This window comes from Gavialis gangeticus, unplaced genomic scaffold (genome assembly GCF_001723915.1).
Source record: "Gavialis gangeticus isolate Ggan-Ray unplaced genomic scaffold, GavGan_comp1, whole genome shotgun sequence".
Taxonomy (NCBI): Eukaryota; Metazoa; Chordata; order Crocodylia; family Gavialidae; genus Gavialis; species Gavialis gangeticus.
Genome location: NW_017729015.1, coordinates 3,308,249 through 3,328,224, shown reverse-complemented (window position 1 = coordinate 3,328,224; position 19,976 = coordinate 3,308,249). Strand labels below are relative to the sequence as shown.

General features: G+C 42.0%; 1 protein-coding gene across 1 annotated transcript in view; it reads left to right on the top strand.

Annotated features, from left to right (window-relative positions):
• The window catches only part of HIVEP3 (human immunodeficiency virus type I enhancer binding protein 3), a 268,072-nt gene that overhangs the window by 207,530 nt on the left and 40,566 nt on the right, over positions 1-19,976 (top strand). The window contains exon 7 of the mRNA XM_019512125.1: positions 7,827-8,002. Coding sequence (XP_019367670.1) covers positions 7,827-8,002 — 176 coding nt within the window. The remainder of the gene's footprint in view (positions 1-7,826; positions 8,003-19,976) is intronic.

The window sequence follows — 19,976 nt, the reverse complement described above, 5'->3', positions numbered from 1 at the left end:
CTCTGCTCCCTGCAGAAGGGAAGGGAGGGCTGCTCTACTGTCCCCTGGCTTCTAGCCTGAGCCACTGCAGGCATGTGCCTGAAGTTCCTCAGTCCAGGGACAATGTCTGTCCAGTTTCAAACCAGTTTAGCCTAGTCAGGTTAGCCTAGCCTGCAAAGATTGAATCCATTCAGACTCAGGCTTTTTGAATGTCTGTCCCTAGCTGCAGTCCACACTTTATCATTTAATGCAGATAGACCCAACAAATTTACCAGTTCACTGCAACCAGAAAATGTTCCATGCTACCAAGGGAACATGAAGTTCTTAAAATTCATGAATGCGGTTCTGTATGTTTTCAGTACATATGAAAACCTTGGAATGGCTGCTTCAATAGTGAGTTCAAGCGTGTTTTTACAAGTGATTGTATTATCCTTTGTGTTGAAAAAAATGCTGTCATAGCTGCAAGGTCTCAAGTTCAATCTGCCACATTTTCTGTGCTATGTCTCCACCCTCCTCTTCCATTCTATTCTTGTCAGCTGGCAAAGATCTGAAATATTTAAGGAGCCTCATCACTGTTGTGCTCAAGAGAGTAAGCCTCATTTTGCTGTTTTTAAACCCATGCCCAATATGAAGCGCAGAAGAAGGGTTCACTATAGAGCAAATACTTCCCCATCTTTCTTTCTGTAAGAACCACTGGAAACCTGTGCTCTGGCTTGCAGGGTAGGAGGTTAATAGGTGTATAAACTGGCCCTTTCTCCATAAACATTTTGCTTCTGAGCTCTGAAGATATATTAGTGGCTGTAATACAGCCTACTGAAAGATTTAATTTTCCTCTGTCTGTGGGAAGCCTCTTGAGCCAAAACCAACTACACAACCGTGGAACATGTGATTCTGTATTACTGTAGCACAGGGGTTTTCAACCTTTTTTAATAAGTGTACCCTCGGCAACCCCCTTTTTAGTAAGTGTACCCCTAAGGGGGTGGGGGGCAGCCAGACACCAAGCGGTGGGGGGGCAGGCAAGGGGTGTGGTGAATGGCCAGTCATGGACCAGGGGCATGGCAAGTGGTGGAGTGGCGGCAGCACAGTGTCTGTGTGGCCCTGCTGTCACCCTGCCCCGGCCCTGCACCTGTGAGCAGCACGGGGTGGTAGTGCTCCATCCCTGCCCACCTCCACATACCCCCGGGACCTTCCAAAGTACCCCCAAGAGTATGCGTACCCCCGGTTGACAACCCTGCTGTAGCAGTTAGAGGTCCCAGCCAAAATGGGGACCCCATGATCCTGGAGGCTATAAGCTAATAAATACTAGAGGACAGTCCCTGCCCAAAAGAGCTTACAAATTAAGTAAACAACAGTTAAAGGGCAAGAGAACGTAACTATAATTTCTTCTGTCTTACTGATGGGCAATGGGTCTTACAAGAGTTGGTTGTGAGTTGTCCATCATTGCTAGTGGGATTATTTTAATGTTGAAGCCTTTTTTTTGACTGGCTAAGACATAATTGAGGACCAACAAAAGAAAATTATAACTGTGAATTTATAAGATTTTCTTGACTTGTCCAATTTGAGTGACACCTGAGACATTTGCCTTGTGCAATATAATTGGAGGTCAGAGAAAACTGTATAAAAGAGAAATATAGTTTTACATGACAGAAGAGGAAAATCTGATGTGCCATGTGATTTTTGGGAAAGTCTTTTTTGCCTGCCTGTGCCCAATTGTAACATTGAAACAATACAAGGATGTTGCAAGACTTAATTAATATTTTTAAATTATTTGAGCTCCTAAGTGAAGTGCAAATTAGTATTCAATATTGTAATAATAGTAGCGCATTTCCGATTCAGTTAATTAACTCTGGAAATAGATTTGATCAGTGTTGTGGCAAAAATTTGCAATGGACATCATAAATTAGATTAGTCAGGACTTGAGAAGACTAACATTAGGACTTCAGGGGGAATCTTAAGTGAGGCAGGTGGATGGGTAACATGATAGATTAAATATATTGTTGATAAAAGGAAAGTAATGTACACTGCAGGCAATAATTCGAATTATTTTTTCAGCTCACTTTATTCTAAACTAATTGTATCACCTCGGGAAAGGAACCTAATATCATTGTGGGCAATTCTTTGAAGATCTCTGACTGCTGTCAGGAAGTACAAAAGAACATGCAAAATGAAAGGGTAACAAATTTAAAACCATTCAAGAAAAACCTTTTTCACCCAATGCACAATTAACTTGAAGAATTCATTAGCACAATACATTACTGATCCCAAGAGTTATCAATTTTTCAAAAACAATTAGCTTCTTACACAGCTAACAAAAACAACCAGAGGTGTAATAGTAAAATTAAAAAAAACTAAAGAGAAAAACTGGAAGGCCATAAATGTTTATGATTTATGTTATCTAGCTAGGAGGGTTAGGAAACTCTCCCGTGGGTGGGCATACTATCTCAAAAGTGCCCACTGCAGGGCTTCTTGCAACTTTCTCTGAAATGTCTGGCCTGAATTCTGCAGTAATTCAGATGGTCATAATAGCTCCTTCTGGCTCATATTATTGATATGATGCTGGACCATATGCCATTGTTATGAAAATCCCAATGTTTTGAGACATATTTGTGGTAGTCAAAAGGAATCTAGCAAACACATTCTTAGAAAGAGTTACTTTCTAAATTGCATTATGTAATCTCGCTCTTCATCTATCACTTTGTTTATTTAAAATGATTATTTCAGAAATTATCTTAAGATTTCATAATGGCAGGTTAGCCTTTTTTCAAGTCATCTCAGAACAGTGTTGAAATCATGGCACCAAAGGAGATATAAGTCACTTGTCTGATCGTGAGTCCCACAGCAGTCTGGTTATGGAGCACAAACTTGCTGACACAAACCTGACGTGTGAATAGTGAGAGAATCTGGTTACGGCAAATGTTACAAAGCAGATGCATCCCCTTGCTCAGGGTAAACCTTTAAGTGAAATGGTTTGTCATGGATTTGTCTCTCTGATGCAAATCACACAAGCATATTAGATGTGCAAAGAAACCAGCCTCATATTGAAACAATTATCTCCACAAGCATATCACTGCCTCACTAGCGGTTAGAGGACATTTTCAGCATCATTTTCCCATTCTATAGCAAAGCTACTTCGTGATTTATGTTTAGGGTTTTTTTTTTCTTTAGGATGTCTGTTTTTCTCCTTCTGTGCCTCCCTTAAATGTTTTACTCAGAGTGTAAATCAGCCAAAGAGGAAGAGCTTTCTTCTAAGATGGCTCATCCTCAGTAAATGTCAGATAAACGGTAATGTGTAATTTCAGATTAAATCATGTGTCACTTTATCCAGGAGAAGTCAGCCTTTGATAGCATTAATGAGGCTGACACAAGGGCTGCTGGACACAATGAAGTCACTCAGACAGATCCATGTGAGAGCATAATTAAGGATAGTGCAAGAACAAGGCTGATAAGGACCAATCACATTTTTTTAAATGTTATTATGAATTCTTACCAAAGAATAATGAGAGAGAGCGCTCTGAAAAGCAGGAGGGAGCATGGAGTAAGGGTTGGAGCAAATGGCTAGCAATTAGCATATCTGGGTTCTATTCCCAGTTCTTCTTCTGAGCTGTTGAGTGAACACCTGAAAATTTGAGTGCCCAACTTGAGACAGTTGTGTCATGTGCTGGGGGCACAAAATTAATGTAGGTCACAGCTAATCTGAGATTCAGTACCTGCTAAAATATACTGTTGCCATTAAAATTATTGGTGTTGTCTCCTTTCTCAGTAGATGCTATTACTCCATTATTGCTTACAGTAAGTAGGTTACACCTCAGAGATCATGGAGACATTCAGTGCTTACAGAAGTATTTGTGATTATTTCAGTGGCAATCTAAGTACCTATCTCAAAGATGTCATAAAAATGAGAATGAATGTCTGTAGGGCACTTTGAATGAAAAGCATGTAAGACTGTAACCCCTCCTTGACCCAGTTTCAAACAAGCAGCTGGGACATTTCCAAATATCCCCAACCTTTTCTACTTCCTGTAAAATAATGTATGATGAGATCATGGGCTGCAGAATCAGGTCATGTTTCAGCATACCGGGCAGTTCATTTTAAAGAAAATGGGACTGGAAGTATTAGAATTATTCTATGAAATGCTGCCTCATGTGGTGGGATTTCACTACCTATCTTTTTCTTGCTAGTAACATTTAGGTTACAAGAACTGGATGGACTGGAGTAGACTGGAGTTTCTGTGGCACCCATCCTTCCTATTGTCTCCTCAGTTTGTGTATCCTGGATCTAAGTTATTTCTGTAGTTCTGTTGGTATCTGAATACATATCTGAATACATCATATTTAATATTTATACTTATAAGACAGCTCTGACATAGGGAATTCTTGTTAGCTCCATTTTACAGATGGGGATATTGAGGCAGAGAGAGACTAAGTGGTAGATTCAAATTGTTCCTTGTGCAGCTAAATGGGACTCAGCTAGAGTATAGCTCTACAACCCTTCTGTTGAAGCTGGGCTACAGGGCAGCCAAGAGTGCATGAGTCAAGGGTTCAACATGAGAGAAAGCAAGAGGCAGCATGTCTTTGTAGCCTAGTGGTTATGGAACTCCCCTGGGGGTGGGGATCCTGGTTCCTGCCTGGATTATTTTTGCTTATTAACCAATGGCTCTAATGTAAAGTGCATGACTATTCTTAGTAGCACGATGCACCCATCCCAGAGCAGTTCCAAAACCAGCATGCTACAGACACATGCTCCTTCCTGCTGACCCTCTGTCTGACCCCATAAATCTTGCCTCTTGGCTACCTAGTGGCTTGCCCTCAACTAGCAGGGTGGAAGTTGCTTCCACCCAGCCCAGCGCATAGTTGGGTACTTAACCACTCCTGGGAATTGAGAAAGGTAAGATTTAAGTCCCCTTAGGCTGAGGAAGGCCCTTAATCTAGGAGACTCACTTGCTTGGCAGGTGTTTTAACCAGTAGATCCCTGGGCAAAGGTCCTTTGATGAAATGGCTACCTACAAATGCATTTTATTTTATGGCCCTGGAGGTCTTTCTAGTCCTGTGTTGCAGAAGGTACACAGCACATCCTCAGAAATGGTCCTCAGAAACCATTAGGCAGCTGCCCTCAGGGGCATAATTCAGTGTTGTGATGCATCACATGAGGCAGGTACTTAAGCTTCTGAGAGGGCCAGGAATTTTAGATATTACTTTGTGCCCAGTGTTCTTCCACTCCCTCCAGGACGCATCTACACATGCTATTCATGCGCAGCAATAAACTCTGGAGCATATTGTACTGGAGTTTATTGCTCCCAGGAGCCGTGTTTGAACATGCACTTGGGACTGCAACACATTGAGCTGGGTTAGAGAAGCCTTGGCTGGTAGGAGGTCCCAGGGGCTCAGCCTGCCAGCCCCAGGGCTGCTCTAACTCAGCTGAACATGCTGCAAGGGTGCACCGGTGTGGGGCTAGCCAGCAGGCAGCTCCCACACTGAAGAACCCTTATGCCCTATAGATGGGTCTACACATGTGTTGCTGTGGAGTAAAACATTCTGCTATAGGATAGTCAGCGTATTTACAAGTACTACCCTGCAACGGAGTTAATTAGTTTACTCCATCCTAATAGCACTGTAAATGCAGACTCTGAGATGTTTACTGCAGAACTAATTAGGCAAATCAGAAGTAAATGTCTTATGTAGACGTGCCCGTCGGCACCTCCAACTTTCTGAATCACCTACCACTCCCCATTCCCTATGCAGAGTACCTAGAAAGCTCTAAAGTCTCTTTATTGAATTCATAGGGATCTTGGTACCTACTTTGATCCAGCAGTCAACGTCATGATTCAAGGTGTCTAATATTTAGGTATTCCAGGGCCTAAGTCTAGGCACATAATGAACTAAATTGAATCTAACCCTGTTCCGCCAAGGTCACACAAGAAGGCTGTGAGAGGGCAGAGAATTAAACCCATGTCGTTTGGAGTTTCAAGCTAATAGCCTAGCCATTGAACCATCATTTTAAGGTTATTTCAGTGAAGGATTAATGATCTTTCCATGATTTTCTTGCTCAGTTTTGAATTATCCTGTATTTTATATTTAATACTATTTTCAGGATTAACCACACCTTCATTTATCTAAGCACTCAAGCTATCTATGACAAGGTGACTCCAGGCTGGCATTCTCATTCAGCTCTTCTTTAGTGCTGACAATATGTTCCCATTACAATTTTGAGACTAGGCTTTCCTGGCTAAGATGGTAGAATATGAATAGTGATCTAGGGCTGGGGTGTCAAAATCACCTTCAGGCCCATGCCAGACCTAGAGCACAGGGGTCCCGTGCAGTCCAGATCTGGCCGAGAGCATGGAATCATGGCAGCAGCCACCACAGCTATTGTAGTAGCAGCTACTGTGGCAGTGGTTGTAGGAGCTACAATGGCAGCCATCATGTTTTGGTGGATTGCAGAGGTCAAGCGACTGTTGACCAGGCAGCCACTTGCCGTGGCAGGGGCTTGCAAGTAAAGCGGGGTAACTGAAGTTGATCTCTGCACACAGCTGCAGGACAACTGAAGTCTATGTTGCACAGTCCCTTCCTTGCCTCCCTAGTGCTGGGGACCATGTCCTGCAGGGCCCCAGATCCTGCAACAGGGCCCATCCACTGCTGGCCATGCCCCAAAACTCCCTGTCCCACTGTTAGATTGGTGGGCCAACTAAAGCGGCTCTGTGGGCCGTATGTTTGACGCTCCTGATCTAGGGGCTTTCCACATTCAGGTTTGTAGTTTCAGACATTTTAAGGGGCCTGCTTTTTAGAACAGATGTTCAGCACTTCATGAAAACCTGACCCCTTTTTGGAGACTTAAATGAGGTACCTTAAAATGATCCGTCACTTTTCAAATTTTGCTCTCTTGGTGATTTTTATCTGATGAAAACAGTCAGATGGTACTATATACTTCCTGTGCTGTGAGGATGGAAAATTCCACAACTCCATTTTTTGAACTGCTGGAAGCAGATGACTATTACTCTCAAAAAACATAACTCCAATCCCCATTATGGTAGCTACCTTTATATACTAATGGGTGGACTGGAAAGACACAAATATGTAATATGAAGGAAGGATGTACAATCAGCTTCTTTCAGGAACACCTGGTTTTCTCATGCTGAGCACATGGGGAAATAACCTGGAACCCTGAACTTTAATTTTCTGTGTTAGCATGAAATATTGCAGAAGTGTTGAATATGTTTTTAATAAGCGTGTGTCCTCACCTTCCCTAACTCATCTGAAGTTCTAGGCAGGTTTTCAGAATGGTATCTTGGTAACTTTCAGATGGACTTCAACACTGTCCCTTGGAAATTCAAAGGTGGTATCTTAACAAGATGTAGTTAGGACACTTCTGATCAGTGTTCTGGCTGACACAGTAACAGATCAGGCACAGTTTTGGGTATAGCCAAATAAATGGGTGAAGGTGGCATGCCTCCCATTTTTTCAGAATATGTGATAGACTCTGATGCACATAATTAGATTATGCTGACTCCCCAAGTTTGCCTGGCTGTGTGAATGGGGGCAATAGGAGATGCAGGTCACCTGGCTTTATCTCAGATTTCTGGCTATTTGCTTCAGTGGATATGAGACAAGGACAGATGTTGATAATAGTCCCTTATTCCAAAGAGGGAGACAGGAGTTTTGACTTAAGTGGGCTGTAGAGTTGCAGAGTATTGTATGCTCAGCCTAATTATTCATCGCTGGCAAATGGTATACTGCTATTTCAGCACTTTCACTTCTAGTGTCAATAATGTGCTGAATGAATTTAGGAAAGTTGTTACAACTTTTGAGGTGGGAATATTCTTTTTTTTTTATCATGACACCTGTTGCTCATAGGTACAAATCAAACGAAGAGTATGTGTATGTGCGAGGCCGTGGAAGAGGGAAGTATGTTTGTGAGGAATGTGGAATTCGCTGCAAGAAACCCAGCATGCTGAAGAAACACATTCGCACGCACACAGACGTCAGGCCATATGTCTGCAAGTACTGTAACTTTGCTTTTAAAACCAAAGGTAAGAGACAGTCAGCTCCTGGCTCCTCTTAGCACATTGGCTTACTGGTCAAATCTACCTGAGGGCACTAGTAGCAGGGAAGGAAGGGGCTTTCCCTGGTTGTGAAAAATCCTACAATTTGGAGGGGTGGGCAAGGGGAATCTGATTCACTGAATTTTTTTTAAGAGAAGTAATACTGAGTTAAGCTCATATGTATCCTGCCGAGTCACTTCAGAAAGTGGTGACTTCACTGAAGAGTTGGCCAGCAATACAGCTGCTGTGCCATCCTTTCTGTGAAAGAAAAAGTCCTGAAGCATAATTCCAACAGTGACTGAAGAACAGTGCCAGTGATTTGAAAAAACAGCAGCATCTGGCTGTAAGGAAACACATTTGATTCGAGATTCAAAATATTGGCTCCAACATTTTGTAGATAATTTTTGGGTGGCTCTTAATGCTAGTGCTCTCAAAGCCAGTATTTGTGCTGTAATATTTTCGCCTTTCTTCCTTGCATGCATCTGCAGAGGATTATGCATCATCTTAATAGACTCTTTTCTAAAAGACCATGCTTTCTAAAAAATTCTTCTCATTGAAGTACACAGGGACTCACAACCTTCCCACCCCCTGCTTTCCTATCAAACCCTCAAACTGACTCCATCATTATCACGATTCATGTGATCAGCTGTAATCAGTTGTGCTCTGAGAAGGTGACCGTTTCATCAAGAGTCTGTATAGCTCCAATTCCACTTCTTCATTGCATGACTGGAGCCAGTGCAAGCCCGTATGGTACAATCGTAAAAGTGGCTAAGTCTCGTGAGGAGTCTATAGGAGTTAGGTACCTAAATCACTTCAATGCTTTTTTTGAAAATGTTACCCATAAACTCTTCCTTAAAAGAGATCAGTCAGTTTTTTAGGGGTTTTGATTCTGATTCTCCAATTCTGCTAGGAGAGAACAGTAACCTTTTCCAGCTACTTTTGTATTATATCCAGAAAACTGTAGCTCATTTGGAAGACATAACCAACCAAGCAAAGTTTAGGATATAATCAAGCAGAGTAAATTGAATATGCAATTGTGCACCCATCTATCAAATTCCTGAATATTTAAATATGGTGAATGAACAATACCCAGTACTAATAGCTCTGTTTGTAAGGACAGTAGGTCACAATGTCATGGCTAATCACCAGAAGGCTAAAATACTGGATTTGAAGCCAAATTCTCCTCTCAGATGTACACAGCAGATCCGAACTGTGAATTCCTTCTCTCCCTATGCACGCGAAGCTCCCAGGTTTTCTTCACACTCATCTCTCTCTTCCTTCTCTGTTCATTCATTGCTTTCTTTCACTTCCTGCTGACTTTAGTTCTTTTCTGAGGATTTCCTTGGATAAGAGGGGAATTCACTCATTCTCTTTAGCCGCTTCCTCTTCTTATCGCCCACCTCATTTCTCTCAAGCTTTTCTTCACAGAGGGTGCTAGGATCAAACCATCGTTCTTGCCAGTTTTCCAGCAGCTTCCTTTCCTTCATCTCTGCTGTCCCAAAAGGTATAAACCATCAGTATACAATATGCCAGCGCGCTGTTGTTAATGGGACATCACCTTGGAAGTTCTTTCCTCAGTCTAAACATTTCTTCATCTTCTTCGAGAGGTGCTTGCTTCTGAAATAAAAAACACGTGGTGGGTCTGAACGTAAAACTGCTCTATCCCCTTCTATTTCCATGAATGCCTAGATCACAGAGGTGAAGAGCTGGGACGTGTACTAGCAATCGTATGAAAAGTATTTGCATGATAATGTCCTTGAAATTGTTTGAAAATTGATGACCTTGAAATTGTTTGAAAATTGTCTCTGCTGGAAGTGAAGTTACAGTGAGAACAGGCTATCTAAAACAGGCAATGTTTTACTATGTATAACAACTTGTTGTGTACCATTGGATCTCAGCCGCTTGCTGTACTGATGCAGACGTGAAGGTTTTAAAACACTTATGGGAAATCAGAATGGATTTTTCTCTGGTTTGGGGGCTGGCAATGAAATCAACAGATAAATTCAGGTTTTAAAAATCTTTGTGACTAATTAAAAAGTCTGGGGCAGTAAAGTTTGACTTTCAGATGCCGGTGGGGGGGTTGCAGAAGTGGTGGTCAGAAAGCTCATTTTGGACTTCTAAACTAATCTCACTGGGCCATGGTTTATAAGTAGCCTCTATTCTCAGATGCAGTTTTTGTGACTTCAGTTAATTGCAGGGCACAGCTATTAGACTGCTAGCTACCTGATTGCCTCTGAAGAAATACAAGCTGAGTTGAAGCTGTTTCCAAGCATAATTTTGGCTTTCAGTGTAAACACAAGAGGGATATCTATAGACCTGTCTTCATTTCAGTTGTTGTAGGTGTCTCTAGTATGAACTAATTCTCAAAAAGCTCAAGTCATTTGGAAACATGTTCATTTTACTTTTTTTTCCCTTAAATAACAATCACTCACTAGAGAGAACTCATTTTGGGGGACTTTGGGGAAGTGGGGTGTTGTTTTTTTGTGGTTTGTTATGTTTGTTCTGGGTTACTTGTTTTTTGCTACATTATAAAAGCTAGTATAGTACCAGTTATTTACTATTAATGCCATTTGTTTACTTTCTACATTTTTGACAATGTAGCCAATGCTATTGCACTTGGGTTGCAGACCTTCGTGGGAAATGCATGTTTGTTCGTTTAAAAGAAAGTTTGCCAGTGTTTTGGTTTTTAATGCACAAAAACAATGTTATTACATTTATGATGTATTAAGATCTATTTTACATAGTCTACCTCTGCTCCAAAGATGAATATATATTTTTAATGTGGTACCTTTACTTACAGTTTATGGGAATGTAGCACCTCAGAGTGCTAGCAAGCACTAAATAAAAGTGTTACCATGGTCTTTGTTAGTATTATTAGGAGGATGTTAACAAGCTTCTTATTTATATTCTTGCCAAAAAGGAGACGAGAAGAAGTTGCTTTCTGATCATTTTCTTTCACAGGAGAGTTTGGGAAAGTCTTTTCCTCTATGTGTTTCCAAAAAGAGGATGGAGGAACTACAGTTGTTTCTTTCTTCCCATGTGAATCAAAACCGTAACTCCATTGGCGGAGGGGTGAATCAGGACCCTAAGTCCGTTCATGGAGGGACAGCCATTTCACTCCACCCTTCCCTCTGCAACCTTTACAGGATCATAGATGAGTGTTAATTAGCTAAGCTTGGCCGAGTACAGATAAAATTCCATTCTATATCCATTTTCTATTCTTATGTACTAATGTACCAGACTCTCATATTCTGAAGAAACTTTTTAGTAATTTAACATGTGTACTCATAAAAGACATTAATTCCATGTTATCTGAAAACGCTAATTTCATAGTCTAGTCCACCCACCTTTTCCAGACACCGGACTACTTCTTGTCCTCAGCCATAGTATTCCCTTAATAAATTACTGTAGTTTGCAGTTCTTTAAATCAAAGCATGACAGGTAGTAAAGTTATTGAATGCATTGATGTTTGAAATGTGCAAAAAAATATTAAAGGCAATGTTATAATTACACGAATTGTTACTGGGCCAGAAGACTCAGTTATATGCTTTCTTGGAAACTAGAAAATAGATCCAGCTGGCTAGAAGCTAAGAAGGAATTAACTGGAGTTATAAACAGCAGATTGATATATAGATTTAAAAGATGCCGTAACATCCTGAATACACTAAGGCACTTTCTATGAGCTTGGGAAAATATTTGAATGTTCTTATGGAACCCTCTTTCCCCGCTGTTTAAGAAGTTCTGTTAGTTAAGAAATGAAGTCATCCTGAGGAAATGTATCTATAGTCCCTTGTGCAATGTTGTTCACATGGCATTGGAAGTCAGAAAATCACCCCCAATCCATGAAAGAATTTCAGTGAAAAAAAACAACTTTCTAAATGAAAAATAGGGAGAGAACAACAGGTACTAAGAAGCCCCTTGATCTATCAGAGAACAGCAGAACAAAACCCAGTGGCAGGAAATGAAAGCCAAGTTAATTTAGAAACAAGTCAGTTTTCTTTTTAATAGTAAAAATATTAAATTTTGGAACCGACCACCATGCAAAGTGGTGGATTCCCCATATTTTGAAGTTTTCATATCCAAATGTGATGCCTTCTGGAACACATGCTTTAATGAAACACCAGTTATTGAACTTTGCACAAGGGTACCTGACTGAAATTGTATGACCTCTCTTATGCTGGAGGAGAGATGAGACGACTTAAGTGTCTTTTTGATCTTAATAGCTATGACTCTATAAAATAATAAAAAAGCTTTTAAAATAATTGAAATCCTAGGCATTGTACAATGATATAAAATAGAGTAGTGCTTGAAGTATGTTCAGTCTTGTGCAGAGATAATAGTGAGACCCAGGCATCACTTAAAGGCACAGAACACATCCCCTATTCTGACAGCATAGATGGGATGGACTTACCTAGTGGAGAGTATTTTGGATCTTAGTAGATTTCATTCGGGAGTGCTTTTATATGTAGAATCATTTTTAGTTGTAGATTCTCCATGTGCATTTATTTCAATAATAGAAATATTAAAATGTATGTGGCAGGGCATTTATTTCAATAATAGAAATATTAAAATAATATAAATTCCAAAAAACAGTTATGACTCTTAGCACAGTGTCATGTTGGTCAGCTTAAGGTTGCATGCTTGGGACTGCACACTTGGGATGGAACTCTGTTTTCCTTTGTGCACCCAAATGGCAGCTTTTTAGACACAAGTGCCAAAAATATCCATTGCAAGCAGGTAGAGAAAGTGCGTCTATGTGTAAACTAAGCATGCTCAATTGATTGTGCTCATAGGAGGCCATAGACTCATCTACAGCTTGAAACTGTAGATGGCTGGAAACCCATGAATAGCAAGTGTTAGACTCTTGGGGCTTAATTATAAGATTTCCCTCTGGAGCTGAGTGATTGGGGTACTTACCTGGGAAGCAAAATCCCCAGGTTCTAGCCTCCCCTCTGCCATAGAGAGGGTTTGGGTATTTCTCTCTGACTTCTCAGCACAATAATTTAAGTAACACCTCATAAATGAGGCATCATCCAGATCCCTTTCTGGCATTCCTTTTGAAGCTGTTCCCACAGGCAACCAAGAAAGAAAGGGAGGAAGCTGGGGCCAGGAGGAAGGAGCCCAGAGGCAATGAAGCTTAGCGAGATGGCTATTAGCCTGGAAGGGAAAAGGTCTAGCTTAGACCCCTTGTTCCCACTGAGGTAGAACCTTTCCATTGCCCTCTATCCACTTCATGCAATGCCTGTTAGAGGAAAAGGGCAACAGCTCAGCTTCAAAAATGAACACGAGAAAAAGTCTGAAAACTGCCTCCTCCGTGGTGTGGTAGTTAATCCACTACAGTTGGAAGTCAAAGAGCTGCTACTTAAATCCCTTCTAGCTGTGGAATTCCTAGAATGTGGGTCTTCGGCCTCCTGGACAATTGCCCTAACCACTCAGCTACTGGGGCTGTGTGCACACACCATGGGGGTTTAATTTGGTTTAGTTCTTGCTAAATTGAAGCAGTGGGTTTTTAAAAACACTGCTCCAATTTAGGGAGAATTAAAATGAACTAAACCACTGTGGCATGTATACAAGGGTGGAGACCTGATCCTTACCTGCCTCTTCGGCGGCAGGGGGGGCGCAGCTGCCATTGAGCCAAGCAATCCCTGAACTGCGCAGAGGCTCCCAGGTGGCACCCGGTCCTGGGGGGCGCCGCAGCCCCAAAGGGAAACACTGGCCCTCCTGCAGCTGCGGAGGGAAGTACCGGGCCCCCGCACAGCTCAGGCAGGCTGACAGGCTTCGGGGAGGAAAAAAAAGATCAGGCTCTTTGCTTTTTTTTTCTTTTCTTCAGGGGAGTCTGCCTGCATGGGCCCCCACCGGGTCCCACAGCCTGTGCACAGAGCGCTGGAAGCTGACGTGTTCCGGGCTTGGCAGGCCCTGCACAGCTCAGGGGATGTGGGACCCAGTGGCAGCCCATGCATGTAGGCTCCGCCAAGAAAAAAACAATAAGAGCGGCGAACCTGATCTTTTTTTTTTTCCTCCCCAGAGCCTGCCTGCCTGCCTGCCTGAGCTGTTCAGGGGCCTGATGCTTCCCTCCATGGGGAGAGGGCAGTGCTTCCTTCCATAGCTGTGGCGCTCCCCGGGACTACCCGGGTTGGGTGCGAGTGGGCAGGTGCTGCCTGGGGGGCCCCTGCGCAGCTTAGGGATTGCGCAGCCCAGCGGCAGCTCCCTCCCGCCCCCCATCAAAGAGGCAGGTATGGATCAGGCCTCCACCCTTGTGTACATACCACAAAGGTTAAGTTCAGTTTAATTCTCCCTAAATCGAAGTGGTGTTTTTAAAAACCCACCGTTTCAATTTAGGGAGAACTAAACCAAATTAAACCCCTGTGATGTGTACAAGCAGCCTTAGGTAGCAAACTAGAACACCTTAGAGGTGTTTTATCTTGTTACATACCAAAGTCATTTAAAGAGGAATACGCCACCGAGCATGCAAACGGCAACACCATTAAAGCAGAATACACCTCCAAATGTGCAAACAGCAATGCCATGAAAGCGGTGCAAAAGGGCATTTAAGCTGCTTTAAAGGCCAATTTTTTGGTGTGTACAGAGGCCCTGGAATTTAAATGGAGAGGGAGGGGGCTACCCTTCCCTCCCCTCTTCCTCCTCCTCCTCCTTTTGCATCACTTTTCTTTTGGGTCTTATGCTCAGCCATGTGTGTACTTGAGCTATGTGTGCACATATGCATGTCTTGTAGCCCCACTGAGTGTGCTTAGTTTAGGCATTCAGGCTTTCATGGCTGAAGCATAAACAGCGGGTCAAAAATGGTAATGTAGATGACTAGAGAACTTCCATTTAGATACATAAATGGAAATAGATTTCCACCCTTGAAATATTTTTGGTTTATATTTAACAAAAGTAAAAATATTGTTTATATGTTGTAATATATGTTCATATTACAATAATAATTTGTCTGCAATTTGTATGTATAGATTTAGATTTATACATGTGTATATGTGCATGGACATGTCTGTGTGTATATGTGTGCACACACACACATTGCAGACAAGTTAATATTGTTCTAGCAATTTTAACTTTTTCATTTCTTACATTTTTATTTCTGTTCCACAACCTTAATTCTATATTAATGAAGTTCATAGAATTTATTTCCTAGTTTTATTTTAAATAGGAAATAGCTTATATCCTCTGCTAAGCTGCTTAAAGTATTTAAGGAAGCACCAGTGTTTTAGCTGCCTTAGAGCAGAATAAGCACTTAAGCTTCTTGAAGTATGAAATAAGACCTTGCAACAGCATAATGTCTTAAACAGCTAATAAAGTAAAATGTGTAGGAGGTACTTACTAAAGTAAATGTATGTGGAGTCAATCATTGTTGGTGTTCCCATATGTCAGACCTCCGATTTACCAATAATATCAGCTTGAACATTTTCTATGATTCATTACTTTATTTGGAGTTGGCCAGTATTCCTTAGTGGGGGCAACTACACAAGATGCTTACTGCAGAGTTGCTTAATTAGCTCCTCAGTAAAGCACCTCCATATACACATGTGGAGCAATTAGACCGGAGTAAACTAATTAACTGTGCCATGGGTTAGTACTGCCCATTATAAGTACTATCCTACAACAGTTATTTATCCCACTGCAATGCACATGTAGATGGTGATGGGGCTGGCTGAGACATTGAGGTGCTACAGTGCATGTGGATGCTGCCTGCTGGCTAGCCCCACATTGTAGCACCGTCGTGCCCCAGCCAGCCCCTCCTCAGCACGTTGAGCCAAATCAGAGCAACTCTGGGCTGACAGGCTGAGCCCTTGAGCCCCCTGCCAGCTGGGGTTGCACTGCCTGGCTCCATGTGCTGCAGTCCTGGGTGCATGTGTGAACACTGTGCCTGGGAGCAACAAACTCCGGCATGAGCTGTACCAGATTTTATTGTGTTGTGCTCTTTTCATGTGTAGATGCACCCAGTGAAGACTACTTGCATACTTAAGTTTAATTTAATTTTGCATATTTAATTTTGATTGTTCCCAACGAAGCAATAGTATGTTGGTACCTGAGTATTTTGTGCCAGGAAGGGTCCTAGGCCAGGTGATTCCCTCCTTATGTGACTCAGTGTTTGCTCAGACATAGGTGAGGAAAATTCCTTTAGATTTCACTGACAATTTGCCTGTCTTGGGCCCTCAGCATCGGTCCTTTCAGCATTACTTCAGCTGCCTAAAACAACAAACATCAAGAACTTTGAAAAATTAGATCTCATTATTTATCACATAGCGCCAAAGATAGTAAGTCAGGTTCTCAACTGGTGTAAAGTAACTTAGAGCTCTTGACTTCAGAGGAGCCATGCTAGTTTATACAAACTGAGAATCTGGCCCAAAGAGTCCCAAGGCATGGACCAGTGTACATATTAGCCACTTTAATAGGGGGTTGGAGGAGAAGCAAATGATTGGTAGTGTGCAGCCACTGTTCTGCTTCAGTTGTTACATCTGCATTGTCCTATAGTGATACAAGTGAACCAGACTGCCCTAATTTTGACTGAATGACTCAGGGACAAAGCTGAAGCAGTTTTTCTACATGTGTATTCCTACAAAATCACTCAGTTGGTTTAATAAAAAATATCGCATCTGCTCAAAGAACATTGCCTGCCTATGTCCTTAAACCAACAAGGCTACAACTAAAACCCTACAAAATCATGAAAATGTAACAGTTGTATCACAACGGCTTGTATATCCTTTAAAGTTGTATCCTTTACTAGCAATGCAATTCTTAGTGTACCCTCAGTTCTCATGAAGAATAATGGGCCAGTTAGGAGTACCCCTAGCTTATAGATCCCTATTTTATCAGATAGATTCCTATTTTGTCAGATTACAGTACATATTTTTCTCCTCTGTGCCCTATCTACTATCCCAACTATGAGCTCAAATACCATTTCTAGTGACAAAAAAGCATCTCGCAAGGAACTAGGTTAACAGCAGTTAAAAAGGCAGAAACAGGACAGAGTGGCATCTTAGAGACTAATTTGTTTAGAAATGTATAAGCTTTTCTAGGTGGCAGCCTACTTCAACAGATGATATTAAACATCATATTGTCTGATGAAGTAGGCTGTCACCTATGAAAGTTTATGCCTTTATGAGTCTGCAAATAGATGTTGCATTTGTCCTAGAATAAGCCATTTTATCCCAGGACAAAGCACAGTTCTTCAGACGTCCATGTACATTGTCCTGGGATACATCCTAAAAAGGTTCACGGGATAAGAGCTATAACAGTTTATCCCAGGACATGGCAAAATTCATCTAAATGGTTTTTCCCAGGATTGCATCATTAAATTAATGGTAAAAAAATGGCAGAGTGACAGTGCATTCAGCCACTCACTAAACACTGATTAGAAGGGCAATATATGATATACATCATTCCTGGTATATTTCTGTTATGGGGCAAGAAAAACACAGGCATAACTTATCCAGGGAAAAATGCAATGCCTGTTTCTAGCATGAATGAGTTAATTAAGGTGCCACCCAGTCCTGCCTTCTGCCTGACTTCAGATTAACACTGCTAATTACCCCTCTCTCGGTCTCATGAATAGCAGTAAGAAAGAGAGAGCACATCAGTTATTATAGTGTGGCATGACCTCTAATAACATCTGATGAGCCAAATAGAAAGAGCAATGCAACTGCTCTACCAACCTCATACTACAGTCATTGAGTGCTACATTAATCAGCTGATAGAAACCATGATTTTGTAGAATTACAGAAATTGGAGACAGAAAAGACCTGTGAGGGCATGTAATCTATTCCTTTGCCACTGCATAGCTATTAGAACTTTTTCTGGGCTAGTAATAAATAGTCCAGTAAAGTAGCAAGTTCCAGTCCCTTCCCAGTGTGTTCAGAATAAAGTCAATTAAATGTAATCCCTATGCTTTGTCCATATGCTGCATATTCAGAAATTATTGCTAAAATTCCACTTGCCTGAGCTACATGCACACATCTTAGTCCCATGTACATGCTGCAGAATGTGGCCCCAGGGGTGTAATGATCTGGCTGAGTGCCTGGGCACATAAGAGTAGCGTTGCTAGTGCTGTTGCTGGTGCAGTCATAGGGCAGGGGCAGCAGCCATTTCCTGCCCCATGCAACTTGATGCCTAGGACAGTTGCCCTGGTCCCCAACCCTAATTATGCCACTGTGTGGCCCTGTCTGACAGAAGAATGAAATGACTGGGAAAAGTAAAATAAGGAAGAACAAAGAAGGAACTCAGCAAATGAAATCCAATATTACTTGTACCCCTTTGTATTTTATATAAAGTTGATTCTGTGAAATGTCTTAAAACTGAGCAGTATCCTAGTATTTATCTCAACTCCCAGCCCAAGTCTCACCTTTGGCTTGGCAGAGTTGAGTGTGTGAGCGAGGGTGCAGGGAGCATGACCTGACGGTGGCCAAAGACAGTGGCATCCCCCCCAATGAATGAAATGGCATGGCTTCAGCAGAGAGTTAGGCAGTTTTTCTCAGCCAAAAAGGTGTTGTCTGGGGTGACACTGAGTTTAAAAAAGAGATAAAATAAGACCCTGAGGTGACTACAACGAGCTATAGAAGAGACTCTTTGGTTCATTGGGATATTGTATTTGCATTTACACCATAAAAATGCTAAGAGAATTAATAAATAGCAAAAAGGGAGAGATTTAAATAAGAAGTTTCAATAGTGGATATCTAATACTAGGCTCCATAGAAGCCCTGTTTTTCAGATGTAACAAGCACCTGCAGCTCATACTGGCTGATCTAGTCTTTCAGGTAATAGATCTGAGCAAAGCTGGGGTGGCCAAGATACGGCCTACAGACAAGATACAGCTAAGGAGTAGTCTCACTCCTGGGAGCCTGACTGCCAGGGCTGCACCTCCACATTAAAGATGGAGAGCATGTCAATCTTCACTTCCATATTAATGCTAGGAAGTCACAGTCTGCTCCATCCGATGAAAATAAATGGCAACCTTCAGTCTCCTGGTTGTCATTATGGGCAAAGGCTGGGTGTCTCTATCAGAAAGTGTACACAGTGGATTCAGGAGCCAGTGTGGAAACAGGGTGGCAGTGAAATGTTTGTCAGGTTTCCTGCTCCAGCTCTTCCTTCCAGCCCAGGGTACCACAGAAGGCAATCTTAATAACAAACCGTTGCTTACACTGTATATTTATACTAGGTTATTTGCTGTGTGAACCAGCCACAAAGGGAATCAAAGTAGGGTTACTGCAATGGTAATTAAGCATTCCAGGGTCACTTTTTCAGCCTGGAAAAACTGTACTGAAAGTATCAAACGAGGAATTTTGGATGAATATTGTCACTTTATTGAAATTGGTTACATAGGCTAGAGGCAGACATTACACATAAGCCAGATTAAGTGATCAGAAACTGGTTTAAACCTGTAACAGAACAGATGTTCAGTACACATAAACCAGTTTGAAAATGGCTGCAACTGGTTTGAGATAAACCTGGTTGAATGTAGTATCAGACTTAACTGTTTTGGGTCAAACCAATTTATTCAATGTCTGTCCCAGACCTTTTGCTGGTTTAAGATAAATCAGATACTCCCAGCATGCTCTCTGGGCTGGGCAGGGCTTTCTGCTCCACAGCAGGGCCGGCCCCTCCCCTCTCCAAAGCTCCAGCAGAGACTTGTAGGCACAGAGCATCTTCCTGGTTTCTCCCTGCTAAACAGGGATTAGTCCCCCCTTCCCTCTGTCTTACGCAGACACCTCAACATTAGCTAGCAGATCGCATGCTAGCTACAGTCTGTGCTATGGGAGGCGACAGGCAGACAGGCTTTTTGGAGCTAATCAACAGGTAGCTTAATGTTCTTCCTTGGAAGAGCTGTTTAAGAAGAGCTCCATTACTTAATGGAGAGAGGCTTTATTTTCTTAATGGATTGATAAGCACAGAGTTAGGGGCGATAAACACTTCCTGCTGGGCTGCTTGGGGGGGGGGGGGGGGGGGGGGG